Source organism: Protopterus annectens, chromosome 2.part0 (genome assembly GCF_019279795.1).
Source record: "Protopterus annectens isolate FY-2018-M chromosome 2.part0, PAN1.0, whole genome shotgun sequence".
NCBI lineage: Eukaryota > Metazoa > Chordata > Ceratodontiformes > Protopteridae > Protopterus > Protopterus annectens.
The window spans coordinates 930,495,363-930,520,590 of NC_056728.1; the positions used below are offsets into that span (position 1 = coordinate 930,495,363).

The following is a 25,228-nucleotide window of genomic DNA, read 5'->3' on the forward strand; positions in this document are numbered from 1 at the left end:
CTCTAGATACAAGCACCTTGATAGACATCCCTCTTGAAATGCGTCAATGTTAGGGAAATGATGGAGGTTCATTTAGCCTTGAAGGCTTTTCTCCCTATCCTTCAGACAGGCCCTCTGCTAATCTTCATAGACAACACCACTGTCATGTGGTACTTCAACAAACAGGGGGAGACCAGGTCCTACATTCTATCCAGGCTGGCAATGCAAATTTGGGAATTAGCCTCAAAACAACTTCTCTACAGGCAACATACATCCCTTCCCAGGACAACCTCCAGGCAGGCGCTCTAAGCAGATAATTCTGTCTACATCACGTTTGGATGTTACACAGGGGACTTTTCCTAGACATTGTCCACTGATGGGGTACACCACACACAGATCTGTTTGCTTCCCCCAGAGCAGACAACTGAGAAAATCTGTACCAAACACCACTTTCCCCTTGCTTGGAAAGTGGACACCTTCACCATCTCATGCAAGGGACGGTTTCTGTATGCCTTTCTCCACTTTCCCCTCATTCAGAAAATCCTCCTGAAGATCAGGAGAGACATGCTAAAAATCTTGCTGGTGACTCCCTGCTGGCCAAGGCAGCATTGGCTCCCCTTTCTACAATCCTTCGCCAAGGGCAATCACCACAAAGTTACTTCATAAGGTGGACCTACTCGCACAACAGAAGGGAACTCTCATCCATCCATACCTAGAAATGCTGAGCCTAACTCTTTTGGTAATAAACTTTTAATATCTTCAGACACCTACACAGAGGACGTGCGTTCTATCTTGTAGGAGGCCAGGAAACCTAATAAAAGGAGATCCTATATTTCTAAATGGGAGACATTCTCCAAAGATGCAAGGACTCCCTTCTAGTGGATATGCCTTTAATCTTAGCTTATGTATATGACCTGATTAAAGCAGATCTTTCATACTCTTCAGTGAAAGTGCACCTCTCTAACTCTGCCTGCCCACCCCCGGAACGTCCTTTACTCTCCAGGTTGGATGTTAAATTGTTGTTAAAGGGGGTCTTACACATAAGACCACCCAGAAAGCCTACCCCCACCACCCTGGGATCTAAATTATATCCTGGAGAAACTTATGCTGGCTCCATTTGAACCAGTCACTTCTGCATCCCTGCAGATGTACACATGGAAAAAAGTTTTGCTGGCAGCCCTCACTTCAGCAAGAAGGGTCTCAGTTACAGACACTCATGGAATGCCCTCTTTACACAATCGTCCATGAAGACATGGTGATCCTGCGCACCATCCCCTCCTTTATGCCCAGAGTGGTCAACGAGCTATCAAAAAATCAGTCCATTCACTTACCTATCTTCTCTCCCCAGAATGACAGTGAGAGAAATCTACACTCCCTAGATGTTCGCAGACAGTTTAAGATTTTATCTGGACAAAACCAAGTCCATCAGAAAATCAAATCTGCTTTTCCTTCCATCCCAGAGTCCCTGAGCAAGGCAGTCTCCAAACAAACTATTTCCTGTTGGATCAGGAAAACTGTTTCTGGTACTCATACCACGGAAAAGACCTGACTCAGGGTCGTTCTACTAGAGCATTCGCTTCCTCCAAAGCCTTCTTGAAAGGCCTAGACACAGCTACCATCCTTGAGGCAGCCACCTGGTCCACTGTACATACCTTCACCAAACATTACAAACTGGACTATATCTCCAGAGCAGGTTTCGCAAGGGCAATCCTGCCAGGATTTCAGGAGTCCTCTACCTCCACCCTTCCTCCTTCCTGAGTTTTGGTACTCTCCACCAGTAAGAATACTGCAACATGAGAAGAGAAGGACATAGAATAGTTGTGTAAAATCTTAACATAACCATAGATGTCTTTCTCTTCCATGTTGCAGTATTCTTTCCCTCCCTCCTGACCCCTTGGTTTCATGTCTACATGTCTGTGGGCCTTCACAGAGCTCCCTGTCAGCACTAAGGTCATTTTTGGACAGTCTGTCCCATTCCACCAGTCTGAGGGGCATCTTTTGGCATCTCCTAGGCTACTGTCTGACTGGGCAGTTAGTTCTGAGGTCTGTGCAATGCAGATGTCACATTTAAGGTCCCTGTTTTATGGCCCTGTGTGTGATGTCCCACACACGAACTGCAACCAGGCTTGAAAGCTTGTATAGGAGCAGACATTTGGGTCACCTGAGGCGGAGGATCCCACAGTAAGAGTACTGCAACATGGAAGAGGGGGACATCTATGGTTATGGTAAGAGTTTACACAACTTTTCTGTCCTTCTCTTCACTGCTGCAGTATTCTGTCCACCCCCAGGTTTATTGTTTTGCTGGGATATACTGACCGTTCATATCTTTAGCCTGGCATTCCTCCTGGGACATTCAGTTCTTAGGATAGTATGCAAGTACATCGCTTCTATGGCTACGGCTGACTGCAGCCTATATGCGATGCCCCATGCACCCTGGAGCAGTATAAAATTTGTATACTGGCTGTCTGGTCACCTTCAGGTGGGAGATCTCACAGGTTAAGAATACTATAGCAGTGAAGAGAAGGATATCTATGGTTATGGTAAGATTTTTACACCATTATTCTTTCTCCGCCAAACCCAGTGAATAGATGTTTGATCTAGGGCAAGTTTTTGCTTAGCATTCCAGGATGGAAGGTTTTTAATGGACTTATGCCATCTGCCTCTCTAGGCCAGATAACCTGCCGTCAGGAAGTATAAAAGTAAGGGGGCAGGATGAACCTGTGTGTTTTGTCATATCTTGTCTGTGAAGGATTCTTATGTTTTACCATCTTGTTTAATCAAGTCCTTTTTTCTTCAGTAGAAAGGGTGCATGTGTGTGCAATATCAGTGTGTTTGCCTATCCCTAGCCTTCTCTTTCTTACTGGGTCTTTTCCTGAAGGGAGTTCCTATTAGATGACTTAGGCCATTGGCTGTTACAGTACACAGTTTTGTCTTTGGGGTGGGGGAATTTGCATTCCTTCATTTTAAACCTGTCAAGTTTGTCCTGGGAAACATTCTTCCTATTATCCATTATCATTGCTGACTGAGTTTGTCTTAAGCATTTACCACAGATTCCTACACAATTTTCCATTAGGAAAGTATTCTTGGGGAACCCTTCCATCCTTCATGGTATGGATGGTCTTAAGTGGGCTGTGAACCACGTAGTTCAGCTGTCTGTGATAAGCTTCATGATGGAATGGAGGCTCCTACATTTACTGGGCATGCAGAGACTGCTCATAAACTACAAGAGAATGAATTTTTCCCTGGCTAAGAAGGATTTTCTGCTTATTACTCGAGCAAGTAATCGCTAGATGGTTAGCTGACTGCATTGTCTGTTGCACTGAAAGACCTTAAGGGCATTTCAGTGCCCATTCTGAGATTCATGTGTTGGTACTGCAGCTGTCTTAAGTCTGTCTATAGCATCAGTGAGACAGCTACCTAGATTTCATTTGCACTTTATTCCAGGTGTATCAAACAGGATTTGTTGTGTAGGGGCAGTGCAAGGTCCGTCACTAAATACTGTGGGCCGTGCCAGCTGCTCCTTTATGGTTATGGTCAGGATATGAATTGCTGCTGTATTTTTCACTACAGCTGTGTAACAAATTACCATAGCAGTAAAAATTCCTGTACCTGAACACTGCACTATGAACTCTATGCTGCCTTAAGTCCTTCATTCATTCAAAAAAATATATGCCATCTAATTTGAGTCACCCTGACCCCATATGCAAAATGGGAAAAGGGATTGAGGATGGATGGATTGAATTTGAGTCTGCATTTTGGAAGTACTGGAGGTCTGGTAATTGTGGACTTCATGGATACCATTGTAGGAGGGGCTTATTTCATTTGTGCCCAAAAAAACATTGGTTGCTATCCCCACTTCTCTGTCCTATTCTGAAGATTCATAGAATGAATAGTGAGCATCTAGAGGTCTGGACTGTGGCCCCAATGTGTAAATACCCCCTTTCTGTGAATTCCCACTTTTTTATAAACAATACTGCAGCAGTTTTACCTATATTTGAGCACTAACTGATAAGTTGTTAAACATCTCTCCTTTGTGTAAATATCTTGCATACACCTATAATGTCTTGTAAGAATAGAAAAAATAGAAATTGAGTGGACTAAATGAATGACCACTTGATACAAATGAGGACAAGATGAAAACCAGATGTACCGGCATTTGATTAGCAGTTAGATGCTTTGGGGAGGGGTGCTTGCTTACCTTTTTTTTTTTTTTGTGGGAGTGGGTGGGGTATGCCCAGGTGGAGTTCTTGGAAGTAGTTTACAGAAGCTGGAGACTGGCCCTCAACAGGTGCCTCTTGCATACCCAAGGGAATTGTATGGTTTAAGATAAATGGGCAAACCGGTCTTTCACGTGTGGGAATGAGTGGGTCAGTAGAGTAGCAGAAGTGAGGTGGTCTGTCATGGGTGTGGGGTGGTGAGGGGCCAACAACTTTGCTGTGACACCTTAAAGCATTTAGTTGCCAAAACCAAGTCAAATCTGTGGAGGCCTACTTTTAAGGTGAGTACTTTTACCATAATTAGATTTAATGTCTAAAAGTATGCCACAATCTCAGAAGAATGTGGATTGATTAAGTGCAGAAATTTATTACAGGTCTTTTGGTGCCCAAAACAAAGTAACTTTAAATCTTTTTTAGGTCAGGCTGCTGGTTATGGAAAAATACCAAGGCGTGGTACCCATCAGAATAGTTACAAGCCTTACTAATATTCCCCATGCAGCCTATTGTAAATTGGTATGTACACAGATTTTTTCCAGCTTTTCTGTCTTTAGATTTTTGATATATTTAATATATTTTATTATTTATAATTTATAATATCTTTTGAATGTTGTAAGATTTTTACAGCACCCAATCGTGCTTATCGTAATATAACGTAGTGACTTTGGGAGTTAAGTAGCACAAGTGCACTTAAGCTTATGGGTTTTGCCCTTATGTTAACAAGTGTATATTTAACAGGTAAAGTACTGCTAATGGGTACAAATTAAGGAATTACAGGGAAGAAAGTGTTGCCTACTAACTAAACTATGCCTTGTTTGTACCCGCCAGCGGGAACTTCATTGCAGGCCCTGTGTCGCGCTGTCATCACGATTCTCACAGGCCCGCTCAATGCGGACAGGGTACGAGATGCTCACGCTCTCGAATGCTGCCGTTTGGTATGGTCTCTTCCAACATCCTGTATCAGCATTATAAAATAAAATGGATACTTCAAGCTTTGCCTTCACTTATCTGTTTGCCTCTTTAAAGTACTTGTAATTTTATACATTTTTTTACAGGCCCCAGTAATAGTAAAATACAAGAACATAAATAATTTTAACAGTATTTTTTTAAGGTACAGATTTTCTGGATTTTCCAGTCTTATTTTTTATTGTATTTTTATTCATCTATTTAATGCTTGCTTTCCCCCTATTATAGCCCTTGTAGCTACATAGTAAAACAGTCCATGAGCTGAATCCTTATTGTGCTACAGCAGTTCTGTGTAATTGGATTTTACTTCAGTGTTTTTATTGCTGCATAACTGTTCTATATTGCGAGTTCATTAAGACGTTACTCGCTGATCATGGAGACTCCAGCCTTCTAATTAGTTGGAGACTCCAGTTTTGGGTAATTGAGGGCAGGCTTATGTCTATCTTTCCATAAGGCTTAAAGATGATAGGAAGAGTGTACATAAGAGTAAATATTTTTCAAGCTCTTGTCATGTTTTTTTTGTTTTTTGTTTTTGCCTTTCCTTTTAAAGCAGGTGTGAATTATTGTGTTGTATAAATTTGGACTCTTCAGTTTCAGTTGCATGTTTCTTGGACTTTCTGTAATTGACAACAATAGTGTGTTAAAAAAAATGTTGGAAGAAACTCGAGGAAAAGTTTAGTGTAAATGTGTAAAACATACCTATTTTCACCTAATAAAATGCAGCATTTCAGTAGGTGCACTTTTTACATGCATCAGTGGCATATTTCGCCTGAACAGTGGCACACAAGTTATTGTTGCTGCTTCAGTACTTGGCTGTTCAGTTTCATTCTCAGCTGGAATGCCTTCTCTGTGGTGCCTGAATGCCCTTCCTGTGTCCATGTGGGATTTTTGCTTTGGTGTTTCTTCTCCCTCAAAATTGCCCTCTGGGGAGGGTTTCGGTAGATTGGCAGCTTATTCGGAAATAGTTTGTCTATAAAGCCCAGCAAGTGCCAGTGTAAGCTGCAGCAGCTTCCCTTTTACCCTTAACTGGCTTAGGCATATGTGATCTGAGTGAAAGAAAGTGTTTGGACACTTACACAGACGGTCACTTTTTCCAATAAAATTTTGATTCATATTGTCTTTTATCAGTCTATATAATTTTGTGTAGTTTATTTTTTTAATTTCATGAGATCCAAAATATGAATCTAAATGTGGATTACTTTGGTTTAGTGAAATTGATGCTGCAAAATTTCATTCTGCCCAAGTTTTCTTTCTGCCTATTCCTATAAAAATAGGATTAATGTTAATGCCATGTTAAGTCATGGTAGGACCAGTCAAAAAAGGCTAGCAAGCTTCCATTTCCAGGGACTGTAGAGTGTTTTCTATGCAGCAGTGTAATGTGTGTAAGTCTTTAAGAATTTCTTGTCTCGCAGAGCACACAATAGTCTGTGAGCCGTTATTGAACAAGACTTGTTAGCAAGATCAGGGAGTTTGAAAATGGTCAGTGTGGATCACTGCTATACTAAACGTTTTGGGTGATTGTGTAGTAATTTTTGTAATTAAGTATTGGCTACAAAAGATCCACTATGTTAAGTTTTCTAAAGGTCACAGTTGCAGTATCATCAGTAATAAAAGGGGGCTCAGTTTGACAGGATATCTGACCATCTGGCCCGACTTGGAGCTTTGTATATGTCCTCTAAATGAGATTGGACTCCTTTTCAGCAGTAGGATTTAGAGCATACAGATGAGAGTAGCCAGTGTTGTCTTCAGTTGTGTTTTGATGCAGCAGCCAATTGAAATTCTCTGGCTCATCCAATTGACTTCCCAGAGCTCTGAGTACCCAAACGTGAATCTTTCCTGAATTCAGTTCAGGACTGTTATTTATTATACTGATCTTTTTGCTTGTGATTTGGGGTATATTTCTGAACGTTTTAATCTTTTTTGGTGACATCTTTAAGTGCATCTGTGGGTCATGTACTTGGGATAAACATCTACAGTGCTGACTTTGCAGAAGCGATAAGATGGTGTAATTGCTGTGCATTTTTTAAAGATCATGATTCAGAGGCACATAACCTAAGGGTCTACGTAAGAGCATAAAAAGGGAGAGTAAGAGAGAGGGAGAGTATCTTTACTGTAAGATATTCACCAGTTCTTTTTAAGTCGCTGCTGTTTTGGAAAAGTGAGCAGACTGTCTAATTGGAATCACATTGTATAGAACAAAAAGCTTCCATAGGCAGTGTGAAGCTTTTGAAACCCTGGCACTTCTTAGGGCCCCTGACATATGGCTGGAAGTAGTGCAAACCTGCTAGTCCCCAGCTTACTAGTCTTCCTTTGTCTTCAACTACAGCATGCTGTTTTGGAGACTTAAGATTAGAATGTCTGTTTTCTGTCTTCTACACAATATTTTTGCTACATAACAGCTTGTTGCAGGTCCACCGAATGCACTTGTCTTGCTACTTTGTTGAAAATAGTTTTCATTTCCTGCAGTGAAATTGTAAGATGACTGCTCCTAGGCTTCATCAGGTGTGGTGCCTGGCTAAAGGGTGTTTCTCTCTGATGTCTTTGATACTTTGGAATTTGGTTAGTCAACCCATCCCCTCTTGAGTACCCTGAATGTGGAAGCATTTTACATTTTCAGTGTGTCTTGCTCTACTAAGTGTTGTGCAATTTTAAGCCTACAGCTATATCACCAGTTTTCCAGGCCTTCAAGTAGTAGCCTATTTGGATTGCTTCTTGCCTGTGAGGCAACAAGCACCACTCTGGATTCCTTCCACACCTTCTGATTGGTTACCATAAAACTAATTACTGAAATCACTTCAAGTTCTTTCTTGCTGCATCACAGGAAGCCGCTAAACTTCTCAAAAACAGTAATCTGTCTACAGCTTCATTTCTGGAAGGCAAGTCCCCTTTAGGGAACCCTTTCACACATAATTACCATTGATTTTGTTTTAAAAAAAAAAAATTCTACTTTTTGACAAAGTGGCATTTTGCTTTAAGAAGCCCAGTAGTTTCCTGTCCGGGACTGCCTTACTAGGCACTTTTGTATTAAGTTTACTGCTCTTTTAAAGTGGATGTTACAAATTTTGGACTTTGTCATGCTAGTATACTTTGTGAATGAGCATTTGTTTTCAGTTGCAACAATGCCAGGAAAGGAGCTATTCAGTCAGGGATTTTTTTATATTGCTTGCGCATCTGGCTTGGTCTTGGGACAGTTTAGTGAAGTGTGTACATGTTTGTGTGTGCTGCTTGTCACTTTGTGACAGCTTCCCTTTTACAGACCTTTTTCTAGCACTCCTTACTGTCAATCAGGATACTTTCTGTCTGTCATTGTGTAGATACTCACTCTGGTCCTGCTGTGCCTTAAATTGCTAAAAGCGAGTCCTTGCAGTCGCAGCAAGTTCAGCCAGTGCCTGAGCTGTTGAGGGATCCCGTAGTGTCCATTTGTTCATCAGCTGATCTGAGTTCCTCTGGTCTTGCTGCATCTGCCGCCATGAACAAGGGGTCAGACATGTCCACTAGATATTCCAGTGTCCGGTAAGTGCATGACAGAGCAGTCTTTTTTTTTGGGGGGGGGGGTTCTGGGAAATGCTGTAGGAGATTCTTCTTGGGGTAGCCTGGGAAAGAGCCCTCTTGCCAGGATAAAGAGCCATTCCCGTTGGTTTTCTAGGGGTAATGAATACTGTGTTTAGGAAAAAGCAAAAAGGGGTTGAACATTGTTCATCTAAGGACACTTATATGCTGTAAAGATGACATTCTTATTTTAGCCAGGAGTTTATTGCAGATGGTTTGTCCTGGAATTCAAAAGTCCTCAACCAAGCAGTATTGTGATAAAGAAAAATCCTTAAGGTAGTCTGACATTGTTAGGCAGAGTTCCCTCTCCTGTGGATTCCCAAGGCTAGTACTCCTTCTAGGGAAGATGCATATACCCCTATACCCCATCTCCCTTTCTGAGTCTTAATGAAGGTATTTTTGGTGATTGTTCCCCCTGAAATAAGGAGGTATGAAAAGTGGCAGTCCACACGTTGCTTCAGTTCTCCCATTTTGCCAGCTTTGAAGGATGGCCTTAATGTTAACCTACAATAATTTTGATTACCAGTCTTCAGTCCTTGAAAAGAGGCATCTAGCCTTTATGGAGTTTCCAGGCTAACATTCTATTTTTTTCACCTTTGGCCTGATCCTAAAAAAATGTCTGCCTCTGTATTAGCTGGCAGTAGGCTTTTGGTGAATCCTAACTTCCCTTCAGGGGATAAAGAAGGTAAGATGTTTGATAGAGTTAGGACAAATCTGGAGCGACAAGCCCAGGTGCAAGGAGACAAGGAAGCACTCCCTTGACTGTTATCCTGCAGCTGTTGTCTTTGACTTTAGCTTCAAAAAAGTCCGGATCATCGGCTTCTGCTCCTCCTCCCACAGTGGGGGAACATTACTTCACTTCCTCTCTTGGCTCCTCCCACCTCACAGCTGAAAACCCTGGCTGCTGATCCTTCAGTCTTTCACATCTATCACATTGGTACAGGCTGTTCCTATTAGCCTTGAGATGTTCCACATGCAGGACACCCAACAATCTTGAGAGTGCTTCCTGAAGCATCCCACCACTGAGATTCTTCTGGGACATTCTTGTAAGAGGAAGGCACTTTGACTTCCCTCAGGAGTCCCTTTCAGACCGTACAATTTTGATGAAGTGGTGGGTGGGGATCCAACAGATCCCATCCTGAGGATAGGGATATCTCATTTGGGGATATTTTGGAGCTGTTGAGACAGGTTGGTTTTCAGAAGTCCCCTTAGAAGAGGAATTTGTTTCTTGAGACTTTTGGAACAGTCTCTGCTACTTGGCTGGTCTCTCCTGCCAATAAGTTGGACTTGATTTTTCCTGCTGGTATAGAAAGAACCATATTGTGACTGAACCTTTACCCAAAAATCCAGATAGATACCTTGTTGCTCCAAAAGCCAGGCAGTATTGAGCAAAGGCCTGGCAAATGCCATGGTGTTAGTGGCAGCCACCAAGAAGTTCGTGGAGGAGAGTTCATATGTCCATCCAGCTAACAGTCTGGGACTTTGGATAGATTTGGGAAGAGTCTACGCTTCAGCTACCTTTTCCATAAGGTCACTGAATTATTTGGCAAATGTTACACTGTTTAGGAATTGACAAAGCTGTCTCAATCTGAGTGGGTCTGTCTGCAGTGGACAAGAAAACTGGACTCGCAGCTAGCAACTCTTCAGACCCTATAAAATGTCTCTGTTCTGATAACCAAAGCCGATGAGGGCACTTGGAGAGCTGCAGCTTGGATGCGTTTGTGTGACTTTGTGGCACCCTTCAAGACATCCATTGTTAATGCTCCTTTTGATGGTTTGACCTTGGACCAAAGATTTTAAGATGCATTCTCCAGAAGTTAGCAGAATGGGGAAAACCATTTCTGATTTTGGAATTTGTTTTTCTACTCCCCAGACCACCACCTCTGGAGGCAGTCTGAGGTAGTTTACCACTGCAGTAGAGAGCCTAGCTAGACATTTTAAAAAATACTTGGCTGCAGAGGATTATGTCCAGAGGGTATACAATTCCCTTTTTTCATTTCCCCTCCACCTGTATGCAAAATTCCCCGATGTTGCACCCAACACGAAGAAAGCAGCAACACTAGAAGTACAAAAGCTGCTAGAAAGTTATCCAAGAGGATCAACCAGACTTGATGTAATCTGGAACTTACTCGAGATTCTTTTTAGCGTCAGAGAAAACAGGAAACTGGAGACAAATATTGCTTGTCTACATTCTGAACAAATTCAGTTCAGCACACCAAGTTCCGGATGGGCATAGTTCAGTCCATTCTGCCTTTTTTGTGCAAGGATGACTGGATGTGCTCAGTGGTCCTTCAGGGTGCATACTATCACATAAAAATGAACAGATGATCCAGCAGCTATTTGGGCTTCTAGCTGGGAGCCGGTCATTACCAGAGCCCAGCCCTTTAGCCTCACCACAGCCTGCAGGGTGTTTATTATATGCATGGCAGTAGTAACTGCTCACTTGAGACTGGAGGGATTTAGTGTTTCCGTACTTGGATGATTGGCTTATCACCACCTCGACAAGGCGTCTACTGATAAGAGCTCCAGACCTGCTCCAATTTAGGGATCACATTAAATCTCAGCTAGAATCGACTCGCATTGGAGGTCGTAGTAGTGGTTTTCAGCACAGTGTGACAGCTTTGCTTCCCCTCTCAAGAGTACAGATTAGCAGGTTCCAGGTCAGAAAGATTATTCACAATTCCACTATCTTAGCTAAATTGATCCTACAAGCTTTGCGATTTATGTCTGTCTATAGTTCCCTTAGCAAGATTTCCCATGAGAATTTTTCAATGGAGGTTAGCGACTCAATTATCTATCCTTTATAAGCATATGTCCACCCAGACCAGGATTACCCAGGCATGCAAAACAAGTCTTTGATTGTGGATTCAATCAGATAAGGTTCTAAAAGCCAGTCCTTTCATTCTCCCTCAACCCAAGGCCATAGTGACTACAGACACTTTCCAGATTTGGTGGGGGTGGGGCTTGCTGAGGAAAAGTCCAAGGCACTTAGTCCACAGTGGCCAATATGCTTATCAGTGTCCTGGAAATGAGAGCATTGCTCTTAGCATCGCGGGCCTTTCAAGACTGTGTCCCTTTTGGGACTGTTGCAGTTCAGACCGTCAGTGGTTTAGTACATCAACAAACGAGGAATCTGGTCTTACCCCTTGTGTCAAGCAGCTCTGAGTGTGGCAGTGGGCAGCATCATCCAGCCGATTTTCTGATAGCAACACATTCCAGGGAAGTCCAACATGATAGCAGACAAATTGAGCAGGTCCATTCTGCTACCTCAGGAGTGGTCTCTCAACATGAAGGTGGCAGAAATGAATTTTAGCCAGTGAGGCCAGCTTTGCTGCGAACTTCCTGCATTTCTCTTAAACAAGTGCAGCAGTTTCTTTGCCCTAATCCCCCACTGGGAGAATTGCTGAGAGATGCTCTACTATACAGTTGGCCCCCTGCCTCCTCTGCGTATCCTTGATCCCCAAATTGTCTGCAGAAAGATTCCGACTGAAGAGCAAATGTCATCCTCATTGACCTTGACAGATTTGTTTCCTTTGGCCTCCTGTAGTCTACAATGGATCAGATTCCCGACCTGTCTCACCCGACAGACACGATTTACCCGAATATCGCAAACCTAAAGCTGACAGCATGGTTTCTCCACTTCTCTTGATAGCCAGACAACATATGCTGTCTTTCCATATCTGTCATATACTTGTTTTCGAGCTCTCAATGCTTCCACAAGAAAATTTTATAGAAGTAAATGAAAAAGATGTTTTTGTTTGGTACAACAGAAAAGCTTCAACCCCTTTTCAGCTCCTGTATATAGTGCCATTGAATTTTTGGTAACCTTTTTCAGTGAGGGAGTTAACTCTGCTGTTGAGCTCAGCTAACTGCCGTCTCCAGTTTTCACACAGAAATTGAGAACTCAACCCTAGCTTCATCAAAACTTTGTAAGACCATCTTGAACCCTTTTGAGACCTCCTCATAAGGATCAAACTCCTCCATGGGACTTAAATTTAGTACTACAGGCCTTAACCAGCAACAAAATGTGATCTAAAGTTTCTGACCTGGAAGACTATTTTTGGTAGCCATCACCTTTGCTATAAGGATGTCAACTCCAAGCATGATCTTCTAAACCTTTCTACTTGATTTTTCATAGGATAGGGTGGCATTATGATCCAATACTTCTTTCCTTCCTAAGTTGGTGTCAGAATCAAACGAAAACCATCCATTAATCTGTCAGTTTTCTTTCCAAATTTTACAAAAGGCAAATGTGTTACACTTATTAGATGTTCATATAAAATTGTTTTCTATTTACATAGAGCAAAGGACATCAGGAAAATGGATCATTTGTTTCCTTTGCAGAATCTAAATGGGTAAGTCTGTTACTAAGCTAACTCTGACTAGATGGCTTATGGAGTGTATATAATTGGTCTACAACAAGCTGGGCCTGTCCTTAACCAAAACCTTTAAGAGCTCATTCAACCAGGTGTATGCCAACATCTTCAGTATTTTTATCTAGGGGCTTCATTAGATGACATGTGCGGCTGCAACTTGGGCTAATCATCATACCTTTTACTCATTACAAATTTGATGTGGTCTCGGAAGGGCAGCCTTTGGCTCAGCTGTGCTCGGGAATAGTCAGAGTCCACCTGGGGTTTCAGGTAGTTGGGGACTCTGTCCCAGCTGTTGAGGAATGAATGGAAATTGACATCAGATAAAGAAGCTATGTACTCACCTTAACTTTCCACCTGTGTTGTCCATTTTTGTTCTTCCTCAACTCTCATCCCCCCAAACCCGTACCTTTTTTGACTAATGACTTCTAGAAGAGTGAGAGCTTGTAAGGACATCACTGTTCCTTGCATTGAGCTACAGATATTTTTTCTTCTACCAGGATGATGATAATTCTTGGATTACATAAACCAGCAAACAAGGTCTGAGGTATGTTGAGGGATAAGGCATTATGGGTAAGGGAAGGAGTTAGAGTTTGCGGCCACAAGCTAAAATGACGGCAGAGTTGGATCAGAGGGTGTGATCCCAAACCCAACTGTTAAGAACGAAAATGGACAGCACAGATATGGAATGTTATGGTAAGTACATAACTTTTCTATAAATCATCTCAGATTGTGCTAAGTTCTAGAAATTAATATTTTGAAGAAGTCTACTGAATTTAGTTTGGCTTGCAGTGATGTGGGTAGTCTAGAAACAAAGGATATGGAAAAACAAAATTTTAGTAAACTGTTGGCATGTATGAAACGGAAGTGATCAGTATTTAACAGAAAGAAGCTAAGAAAAATTGCTAGAAAGACCAACTTAAATTAAACAAGTGATGTGACGTTGTCAAGCTCACCTTTATTTTCACTTGTGGGTTGGATCCGATCCAGCGGATCCATCTTGGCCTTTTTCAGAAGCCTGAGGCCTTCAGCAAAGCTCGTGGGCATTCTACCCTACCCCATAATGCAGTTCCGTAAACCCTCAGATTTTGTTTGCTGCTCAGTGAAAGATGTGGCTCTTCCAGGAAGCTCTGGGCTAAGTGAAATTTAAGTAGAGAGTACAAAAAATATATAAATAGATTTTCATCTTAATTTAGTTTCCTTACTCTTCTTTACATCCGTTTAAGTTAGAGGATGTTTTTTTCTGGCTTCCAAGTGTTCCTTCTTTATGCTTTCCTCTTCCAGCACCCGTTTAAATTGGAGGACACTTGGTTTCCCTGTGTGAGGATTCCCTCTCCTTTTCCAGGGTCTACGTCAGTGGTGCAGCGGTAGCATTGTTGCCTCACAGCAAGAGGTTCTCCCGTTCGATTCTTGGCTGGAGTGCGGGAGTGCCTTCTGTTTGGAGTCTGCATGTCTTCCACGCGGTTGGGTGGGTGTTCAAAAGACGTGTGTAAGTGGGCGTGCCTTCGTTGAAGGTTGTACGTCGAGCTGGCACCCCAGCGTTTGTCAAAATCTACTGCCAATCATTAGCGGACCGGAGTTCCACTGTGGCGACCCCTAACCGGGAAAAGCCAAAAGACAACTTTCTTTAACTCCCTAATTCAAAAAAATTAAATTCTATTTTTCCTCAGTCCTTTGTCTGTTTTAGAGGGCCTTCCTCTGTGTGTGTGTGTGTGTGTGTGTGTGTGTGTGTGTGTGTGTGTGTGTGTGTGTGTGTGTGTGTGTGTGTGTGTGTGGCCTTACATCTGCAGGAATCATGCTGGGTTTGCCATGGTTTGAACCAAAGGGCTCTTACCGAGCGTAAAAATAAGCTTATGACTTCAAACTCCATTTCTGAGGCTGTTTCTCAGGAGTTCTCTAAATCATTGGATAAGTCAGTTAAAACTCAAGTGACCTTCCTCTACTCCAAAATCATCCTCTGAGCAGATACCTAAGTTGACAGCTCCTATAGATTATTCGGAGCAGCCAGTAGCTTCCAGATTCGAGAGGTCTTTGAAGCAACCTCTTCTGTGATTTCATCTTTGGAACCTATATCGTCAATGCTCCCATCACCATTTTTGACCATCTAGATTCCCTACCTTGTTTACCCGATCTACCACGAGCTTGTTGGATGATGTGGATAGGGTAGTGCAGGGGCACTGAAGACACCTGCTTTGGCCAAGTTATTACTGGATCCAAGCCCAAAGGCATTGGATCCAAGAAAGACCCTCCATCAGTGACTATTCCTCATCTGATCCATCCCCTGGTTTCCGAGCTGGAGGATTCGGATGTCCAGCTGGTGTCTGCCTCTGATCCCAGGCCCATATGTTCCTCAGATCTGACTTCTGCTCAAGTTTTGCTGCGTTGGAGCAGGAGAACTCTAGGAGCTGATGCTCCCAAGTCGGACCTGGAGAGCGAGTTCAGATCTCACCTGATCCGGCCCTGTCTCTTGGGGCTTCAGCACAGGTGAGTTCGGATCCTACCTCTGCATCTGTGCGTTTGTCCTCTGAAGGGGATTCCCTCTGCTCTGACTACCCTTTTGTCAGATTCGGAGATTTCTTCGGATCAGGGAAAAGGGTGCCTTTGAGGTTATGAGGAAGGTAATGACTACATCCCAGTGTTGCTCTCTCCAGGATCTTCTACTCTCATACCTCTTCCACAGGACCACAGAGACCCCAGAGACATCTAGCAAGGGACCCCCCCCTTCTGAAACTTCCCTGGATTACCACAGTGAGAAAGTCCCTCGAAGGAGGACTTGCAAGAGGAAGCATCTGGTCTCCCCAGAAGAGTCTGTCACATCTTATACCGACCTACCTCGATGATGCAGAAGGGTCCTCTCCGTCACCTCCTGAATCCTGGAAATTTTAAAACAGAGAGGTGACTGGCAGTCCACAAGCCCTTCAGCTGAGGAGTGTGTATACCTGAAGGCTTTCGGGTCTTGCCCTTCCACCTCTGGGTGATCCATCATTCTGATGAGCTTATTGACTTAATCGCTTGCAAGGCTTAGGAGACCCCAGACTCCATAGAACCTACTCCTAAGGGGCCAAATAAGTGTATATTACTGCCCCTTTGAGCAAGCCTTTCCTTACAAAAGGTGTAGCAGTTGATGCCATGGTTGTGTTGGCGACCACTAAAATGGAACTGTCTGAGACTAGTTCCACTGTCCATTCCCCATATCAGTTCCAGGATTGTGGATAGATACGGGAAGTGCGTCTTTTCATCAGCGACCTTCGCCTTATGGTCGCTGAATCACTTAACTCATTTTACTAGACTACAGAGGGATTTGATAACAGAGTTGTCAGACTCCCTCCAAGGAGCTGTAGCTGATGCGGTTGCAGACAAGGTAACCTCTCAGCTCGCCACCCTAAATTCGGTTGTAAACTCTTCATATGTATCAGATGGAGCGAGTAGGGCAACGGTTTCAGGCATCTCACTTGACGGAAGCCTGGATGCACCTTTGTAATTTCCCAGAGCCCTTCACGTCTTTCATTAACACCTCTTTTAATGGCTCCTCTTTCTTTGTGCCCAAAGTTAGAGACGTTGACCACGTGTGAACAGGAAGGCAAGATCTTAACTGTCATTGGAGTATGTTTTTACACACCCACCAGACCCTTTCCCAAAGGTCAAAGAGGAAGTGGAAAGATGTGGGGTAAAGGTCACAAACATCTTTCCAAGGCACACAGGGTGACAGTTCCTGTAGGGGCAGAGGGGGAACAATAATGGGAGAGAACAGAATTAGGACTCCAGAGAATCTTTCTTTGGTAGGCACTTTCAGTGCTCCTGAGGGGGGGGGGTGCCCAATTGTCCACCTCTGGAGGCATTTGAGTTTTTTTTTTTTGGCCATATACTAAGGTGCAGACAAATGACAGGTGCAGAGCATAATATCCAAGGGTTGCGTCATTCTTTTTCCCCCCTCCCATTCAAAAAAAAAACAAAGTAGTTCCAGCCAGTCAAAAAGAACAAGCAATCTTAGAAATGCAGAAGTTGATAAGAAAGTCATCCAAGAAGTCCCTGCAGACCAGGGTGGATTGGAACTTACTTGCTCAAGGTTTACTTCCAAAGAAAACAGGGGACTGGAGACCTGTTCTGGATCTCAGCATTCTAAGCAAATCAGTAAAAAAAGAGCAAGTTCTGGATGGTGACACTGCAAGTCAGTATATCCTTTTTTGGAAAAATACAATTGGATGTGCTCTGTAAAACTTCAAGGTGCGTACTACCATGTACGGATGGAAAGGCGGTCCATTCATTTCCTTGCCTCAAATTCACATGAGAATACATCAGTGGTTACTTTAGACACATTGGTCAATTCTAGAACTTCCAGTGACACACAGTCATAATATGAAAACAAATTCATGCCAAAAGGATCTTCAGTGGTGGGTTCACTGTCCTCTGGTATCTGAAGGCCGCCACTTTATTCCTTCCCAACCACAGGCTACAGTGACCATAGCCTCTTCCCAGATTGGGGGGGCATTATCTAGGGAAGACATTTCAGGCATCTAGCATCAACACGAGGCTCACTTGCACATAAACGTCCTGGAGATGAGGGCTGCACTTTGTGTTGCAAGCATTTGAAGACTCCCTTGTGGAAACAGTAGCAATCCAATCGGACATGTCTGTAGTCTGTTACATAAGCAAGGGGGAACCAAATGTTAGCCCCTTTGTTGGGAAGCCCTAAGAATCTGGCAATGGGCTACATCTTCCAATCACTTTCTAATAGTAACACACATCACAGGGGGATTCAGCGTAGTAGCAGAGAAACTGAGCAGCTCTATATTATTACCACACGAGTGGTCCCTCAATCAAAATATTGCAGAACAGACTTTCCTAAAATAGGACCAGCCCTGCTGCAACCTTTTTGCTTTACCCATCAATGCCAAATGCAGTAACTACTTTGCCCTGATTTCCCCCAACTGATGCACTTGTTCATGATTGGCACCCAGGACTTCTTTATGCTTATCCACCAATTCCTGTAATCCCCAAACTGCTACAGAAAGAAAATTTTGTTGAAGACCATGTTTCTAATTGCCCGCTATTGGCCTCGACAGATCTGGTTCCCCTTCCTTCGGCCTCATTTGGGACGAACAATGGATTCTGGACCCCATTCCAGATCTTCTGACTCACCCATCAGGAATAGTTCATCCCAATCTAAACCTCAAACGGGCATCTTGGCTGTTCTAATTCTCCTGATATAACCAGGTTTCCTTCCATTTCTCCTCCTGTAAGCCGCATTTTAATTTCTTCACATAAGTCATCCACAAGAAAACTGTACAAGGGAAAATAGAAGAAGTTTGTTTTATGGACTGACTCTAATCAAATTGAGCCCTTTACTGCTCCCCTACATTTTATATTAGACTTCCTGGGTAGAGTTTTCAGTGAGGGTGTTGCTGCAGCTACTGTTAGAGTTCAATTGGCAGAATTTTCAAACTTTCATAGGAGGAAATGGCTACGGAATCATGTCAAACAGGCTTTGTCAGGCTTTCTTGAAAGGAACTACACTTCTAAGGCCTCCGTACAAAGACCCATCTCTGCCTTAGGACCTAAATTGTGTGGTCACTTCTCTATCCTCCCTTTGAACCTTCTGCTAGCTGTGACTTAAAATTTCTTGGAAATTGTGTTTTTTAGTGGCTCTCATCTCAGCAGGGAGTTTCTGTCAAACCACCATATGTGATTTTTCATAAGGACAGTTTCTGTACCCCCTCCTTTCTCCCCAAGGTTGTATCTGAACGTAACCTCAGTCTGTTGAGATAACCAGTATTCTTCCCAAATTTTCAGAATAAAGCAGAATATTAGTTGCATATGTTGGATGTACATAGACAGTTACGTTTCTACATCGAACTGCAGAATTCAGAAAATCAGATTGGATATTTGTTTTGTATTCAAACACTAAGAAAGGCTTACTAGTATCTAAGATTACCTTGTCCAAATGACTGAATGCATTTCCTTTATTTACAATTTTAAGAACAACACTCTCCCTGTACCTGTCAAAGCTCATTCCACCAGGGTGATGGCTACTTCAGCTTTCCAAGCAAGGCTGTCTTTGGACAGCATCTGTGCTGCAGCCACACGGGCAAGCCCTCATAACTTTTATTACTCATTACAGGGTAGATTTGGCTTCTAGAAGTAGAGCATCCTTTGGTTTTGTAGTACTGAGGAATATTCTCCCACGAGCTACCCATGAATCTGGTAGCTTGGGACGCAGTCCCAAAAGTGAGAATAAAGGTGAGATTAACATCAATTGAAGTTATACTTACCATAATGTTACATGTGTGTTTTCCATCTCCGTCTTTATTCTCACGACCCATTTACGTACCCCCCTGCCTATGCTCCTTGGAGACAAGGTAGTAGTAATTGGATATCCTTAGGACAGTATAGCCTCAGAAACCGCTTATTATTCTTGCACTAAAATATTTTATCTGTAACCTTAATTCCAGTAATGTTTTTCTCTTATGGGAAAACAAGATCTGAGGGTTTAGGAAACTCCATTATGGGTAAGGTAGAATGCCCATGAGCTTTGCTGAAGGCCTCGAGCTTTTGAAAAAAGCAGAGATGGATCTGAAGGATCTGATCCGACCCACAAGTGAGAATAAACGTGATGGAATGTTATGGTAAGTACATAACTTCTTTTTCTGGTATTTCTCCTGTGGATTCTGCAAAGTATGCAGGCTTACTAATAGAGGAAAATCTCATTGTTACTCCAGTGAATGGAAGTTACCATCTTAAGGAAAGATTTGCATGTAATTCTGAAAGATGACCTGCATTTCTAGTTGTACTGCATTTAGTACATTTTAGTGTGAGGTAGAGCCACTAGGAAGTTGTCAGCAGTGCTATAAAGAAAAACTGTTTTGAAAATTTAAAAAATCTTCTCTACTTAAGTAGATTGCAATGTTGAAAGTCTGGGGGAGATGTGAAATTGGTGTTAGCGGTGTTGTGGCAGATAAAACAATATCCCATGTTAAAATGCATACAGTATTGTCTCATTTAAAAGATAAATATCAACTAAATTTGTTTCTAATTTAACAAATTTTACAATTGTTCTTTAACACTTTACATACATAATGTGATTTAGTTTTGAGGAAGTCTAGTTATTAAAGACACGTGCTTAATATTTAACCTGGGGATTTGAATTCAGTATTGAGAAAAGCGTTATGGCAGATGATGATTTTTTTTTTTTAATTTAGCTTTAAAGTTTTAATATTTAATGAGAGAGGATGTTGCTTGTAAAGTGAAGTCTATGGCTATTTGATGAAAGTGCTTAACTAATACATTGCATGGTGATTTCAGAATACAGTTTTATTATAAATTGTATCCATTTTATGTTTTGGATCATCCTTAGAACTCGCTTGATGTCCTATTACAGTGTTGCAGTATTCTACATGTGGGTTTACCCTTCTTCCTCTCAAGTTCGTCCGGCCAGGATTCCAAAGATTTTCAGTCCCTCTAGGTGTGTCGAACGTCTGAAGTAGCAGCAGGAATGTGGGCAATAAAAGTGAAGTCTGCACGCACCAGCCCTCAGAACCTTTCAGCCGCCAGTCGTATGCCAGGTACTCCTGCCTCTCGTGGGCGTCTGATCAAGAAAAATTCAGTTAAATACCCCGTTGGGGATCCTTTCAGTCATACTGTTATTTCTTAGTCTGTTCATGTCATCCGGAAAGCGCAAGTGTGGTTGGCAGATTCCCCACAAAGACACCCACAATCAGTTTCTCTTTTGTTTAGGTAGGAAACACGACCACGCAAACTGCACTATTTGTCAGTCATTCGTCCCCAAGACCTTACTTCGCCGTTTACAGGCCTTACATCTGTACTTGGAAAACCAGTGGTTAAAACAAATAGCTTTAGGGGATGGAGGCTACGTCCGACGCCCTGTCTGAACCGCCCAAGAAGAGAGCGAAGACCTTGCGGCCTACTACTTCAGCTGTGCTTCTGCCGTCCATTCCTCAGTCTGTGGCCGACATCGGCCTGGCCAACGATTCAGCTTCTGCCAGTGTGGATAAAGTCGGTACCTCTGAAGAAACCGCTCAATCACGAGTGGAAGGCACATCTGTAGAGGCTATACTGGCGTCTACCTTAGACTGGGGGGGGGGGGGGACAGTGCTTTCTCTGGGCACATCTGATTCCGCCTCCACCATTCCTACATCTGACCAGAGGCCTTCGCCCAGGCAGGCGCCAGCTAGGCCTCTAAAGAAAAAACAAAGCATTTATCTCCCGAAAGCATGCCAGATTGTCAGGCCTTCAACCAGAGTTTATTTAATGCCTTTTATGGCCCTTAGGCCTACTGTCATAGAAACCCCTAGCACTGCTCCTCCCCTTCTAAGTACTAGAACTTTTATTCCTGGAAGGAGGGTAGAAAAACTAGAAGAGGAGGAACTGTCTGATTTCTCAGAGGATTCCCCTGTATTACTCCTCTCAGATCCCTTCCCCCCTGGGATATGTATCACCAGAGGAAGGATCTATTGAGCCTGACTCCCCTGTGGAAGATTTAACCTTTGGGGAAACTATCAACAAGATGAAATTCAAGTGTGAAGCCTCAGATATGACTGAAGTACAGAAGAGGTTTTACGACCGGATACAGATGGACTCTCACAGTCCTTCTGCTATCCCTCCTGTTCAGCCGGCCTTCCTGGATGCCTTTGCCTCTGCTTCTGTCAACTCTGATTCCCAACCTCCAGCCCCACTGAGAGCAGTTAGACTGTACAAAGTCCCTGGGACAGAGACATTTCTGATGGAAGTGCCCTCCAGCCACTCTCTCTCCATTTCTACTGATAGGGCTTCCAAGCTATTCCCTACCACTACGATTCTTCTGTCTGACAAGGACAGCAAGATGATGGAAAGGTTGGGGAAGAAAATTTACACTTCTGTTACCCCTGTCATTCAGAGCCACTAAGTACCAAACTCACATGATCAAGCATTCCTTAGCACTGCTGGACAAAGCCACTAAGGAATTGGCTGACATCCCAGACTGTGCAGCCAAAGCTTCCTTTACCTCCCTGCTAGCCCTCACCTCTCAGTTGAATAGACACTCCTTAAGCTACAGCTATGATGCAGCTGAAGCCTCAGCTAGGTCAGCTGCATCAGCTTCTGCTCTAAGAAGATCTTTGCTACGCCTTCAGCCCCTCCCTGACTACTTCAGGGCCAAACTTATTGATGTCCCTTTAGATCACTGTAACCTGTTTGGTGAAAAAGTGGCTGACCTCTTTTAGTCCATGCAACAAAAAGGCAAAGAATTGCAGGACTTAAAGCACCTGCTAGTCTCGCCCATCCCTAAGTTCCACAGGAACTACCCGGCTAAGACTCGGTTAATCAGGAAAACCTGTAGGCCTACGGCCGCTTCCAGGTCTAGGAGACCCCCTAGAAGACTGCCCCCTCCATCTAGAGTTTCTCCTTCCTCCACTCAAATATTTCCTTTCCAGATAGGCCAGGTAGTGTCTGCCTGCTAAGCTCTCACCCACCCCTCCAGCATCCCTTCCCCTGTCTGCCCATCTCTCACCATCTCCCTGCGTGGTCGCTCATTACCTCAAACAAGTGGGTTCTGTCCGTACAGAACGGTTACTTTTCTGACCTAGCTCACCCCCCCCCCCCCAACAAGGCTGGGCATGCTTCAGCCACCCACCAGCCAGTTACCAACCCTATTACACAGGTACTGCAGACCTTACTAATACAAGGCACTATAGAACCAGTGCCTACAGAGTCAAAAAGAAAAGGATTCTACTCAAGAATCTTTCTGGTGCCCAGAAAGGTCGGATCATGGAGGCCTATACTAGACCTCTCTCGTCTCTTCCCCTTCTTAAAAGTTCCTACCTTCAGGGTGCTCACTCTCCCTACCCTCTTTCCCTTCCTCCTACCTTAGGGATTCATGGCAACCCTGGATATAAAGAATGCCTACCTTCACATAACCTATAAGGCCTACCTTCAGGAAATGCCTCAGATTTCTGGCAGGCTCATCCCATTTTCAGTTCTGTACCTTGCCCTTTGGGCTTTCCACTGCTCCCAGGATATTCACAAAATGTCTGGCTCCAGTCATCGCTCACTGCAGGACAAAGGTCATCCAGGTATTCCCCTACCTAGACGACCTAATTCAGGCAGAAGATCCGAATACTCGTCTTCATACCCAGGCTTTTCTGCTTCTCCTACAGTCTCTAGGGTTTTTAATTAACTTCCCAAAATCCCACCTAAAAGCCCACACAGGATATTGTCTTCCTGGGTTGCAGAATCCGGACAGACCTTATGAAGGCCTTCCTATCACCAGAGAAGGTGGTGTCCCTGACACACAACCTACTTGGTGCCCTTCAAACATCAAAACTGACAGCAAGACAATTTCTGAGACTTCTGGTTACATGGCAGTCACCATACCCATGTTGCCCTTAGCAAGACTGCACATGAGGAAACTACAGTGGTATCTTCGGTCAGTGTGGACTCAGCACTGCCATCCCCTAGAGTTCAGGGTCCCTCCTTCCCTGCTTGAAACCGGAATTGCGATGGTGGGTGGCTCAGGTGGTCCAGAATCCAGGCCTCCCTCTACAAACATCTGCACCCTCCCAGACTATGCATACAGATGCTTCAGATCTGGGATGGGGAGCAACTCTAGGACAAAAAAGTGCAAGGTTTGTGGACAGACATAAACTAAACTACATAAACGTCAGAAAAATGAGAGCAATAATCCTTGCTCTCCAAGCCTTCTAACCTTCTAGAGCAAGGCCCTCTCAAGATATTCACTGACAACACCACAGTCCTGTGGTATCTCAAACATTGAGAGATGAACTCGTACCTTCTATGCAGATTAGCTCTGCAGGTGTGGGAACTGGCCACCTCACAGGGAATTACTCTACAGGCAGCCTACATACTATCCCTGCATGACTCCCAGGCAGATTACCTAAGCAGAACAATCTCAAACCAAAAATGGATGCTTCATTGAGATGTTTTCCTGAATCTGGCCCACATGTGGGGGTATAGACCTGTTTGCCTCCTCCATAAACAGGCAAATTCCTGGTTACTGCACCAGGACACCTGATCCTAAGGCAGTGGCAACAAATGCCTTCTCAATGTCCTGGAAGGGGAAATTTCTGTATGCATTCCCCCCTTCCCCTTGATTTTAAAAGGTGCTGCTAAAAATTCAGCAGGACTCACCAACAATCTTGCTGGTGACTCCCTACTTGCCAAGACAGCACTGGTTCCCCCTTCTCCTTAATTTGTCCAAGGGCAGTCACCACAAGTTTACCCCCCACCCCCTCAGTGCACCTATTTACACAGAACAAGGGGGCTCATACACCCACATTGGCAATCCCTGCACCGCACCCTGTGGCTGATAGTATTCTTATCTCCTTCAGCAGACACCTCTGCAACGAGGAATGTACTCAATGTCCTGCAGGCGGACAGGAAAGCCAACACAAGAAAATCCTATTTGGTGTCACAAAAGCCAGCTGGACCCGCGGGAAAGCGACATTCCTCTCATCCTGTCTTACCTGTGTCAACTAAAGCAGACAGGGCTGGCCTACTCATTAAAAGCACATTTTTTTGCAATCTCTGCCTGTCTTCCTCTGGATCCACTCCTTGCATCCAGATTCATCACTAAACTTTTCCTCAAAGGGGTACTACACTTGAGACCACCCAGGAAACCATGCCTTTCTCCCTGGGACCTTAACTATGTATTAGAAAAACTCACTCTAGCCCCCTTTGAGCCAGCAGACAAAGCTCCCATAAAATTTTGCACGTGTAAAACTGTTTTATTGGTAGCTCTGACCTCAGCCAGGAGGGTTTCAGAGCTGCAAGCTCTTATAGCTACACCACCCTTTTTAGCCTACCGCCTGGGAAAGGTGACTGTCGGGACTAACCAGTCATTCACACCCAAAGTAGTGAATGACCTATACTTGAACCAGACCATTCACCTGCCTACCTTTATCCCCAACCCGCAGGAGGATAGTGAGAGAGTACTTAACTCCCTAGACGCCCACAGACAACTTGGGTAACCAAACCCAAGACAACTTGGGTAACCAAACCCAAGACAACTTGGGTAACCAAACCCAAGACAACTTGGGTAACCAAACCCAAGACAACTTGGGTAACCAAACCCAAGACAACTTGGTAACCAAACCCAAGACAACTTATAACCAAACCCAAGACAACTTATAACCAAAC

General features: G+C 43.6%; 1 protein-coding gene across 5 annotated transcripts in view; it reads left to right on the top strand.

Annotated features, from left to right (window-relative positions):
- HNRNPD (heterogeneous nuclear ribonucleoprotein D) overlaps nt 1-25,228 on the top strand; it is a 608,599-nt gene that overhangs the window by 507,966 nt on the left and 75,405 nt on the right. For 3 of the 5 annotated variants that reach the window (XM_044061182.1, XM_044061184.1, XM_044061185.1), the window contains exon 7: nt 4,614-4,709. The exons of 1 other annotated variant lie outside the window; for it this stretch is intronic. In XM_044061182.1, the coding sequence (XP_043917117.1) occupies nt 4,614-4,681 (68 nt within the window). In that variant the 3' untranslated portion in view covers nt 4,682-4,709. Of the gene's footprint in view, nt 1-4,613; nt 4,710-5,021; nt 5,129-25,228 lie in introns of all 5 variants that reach the window. One more of the 5 variants, XR_006363461.1, reaches the window with a different exon arrangement.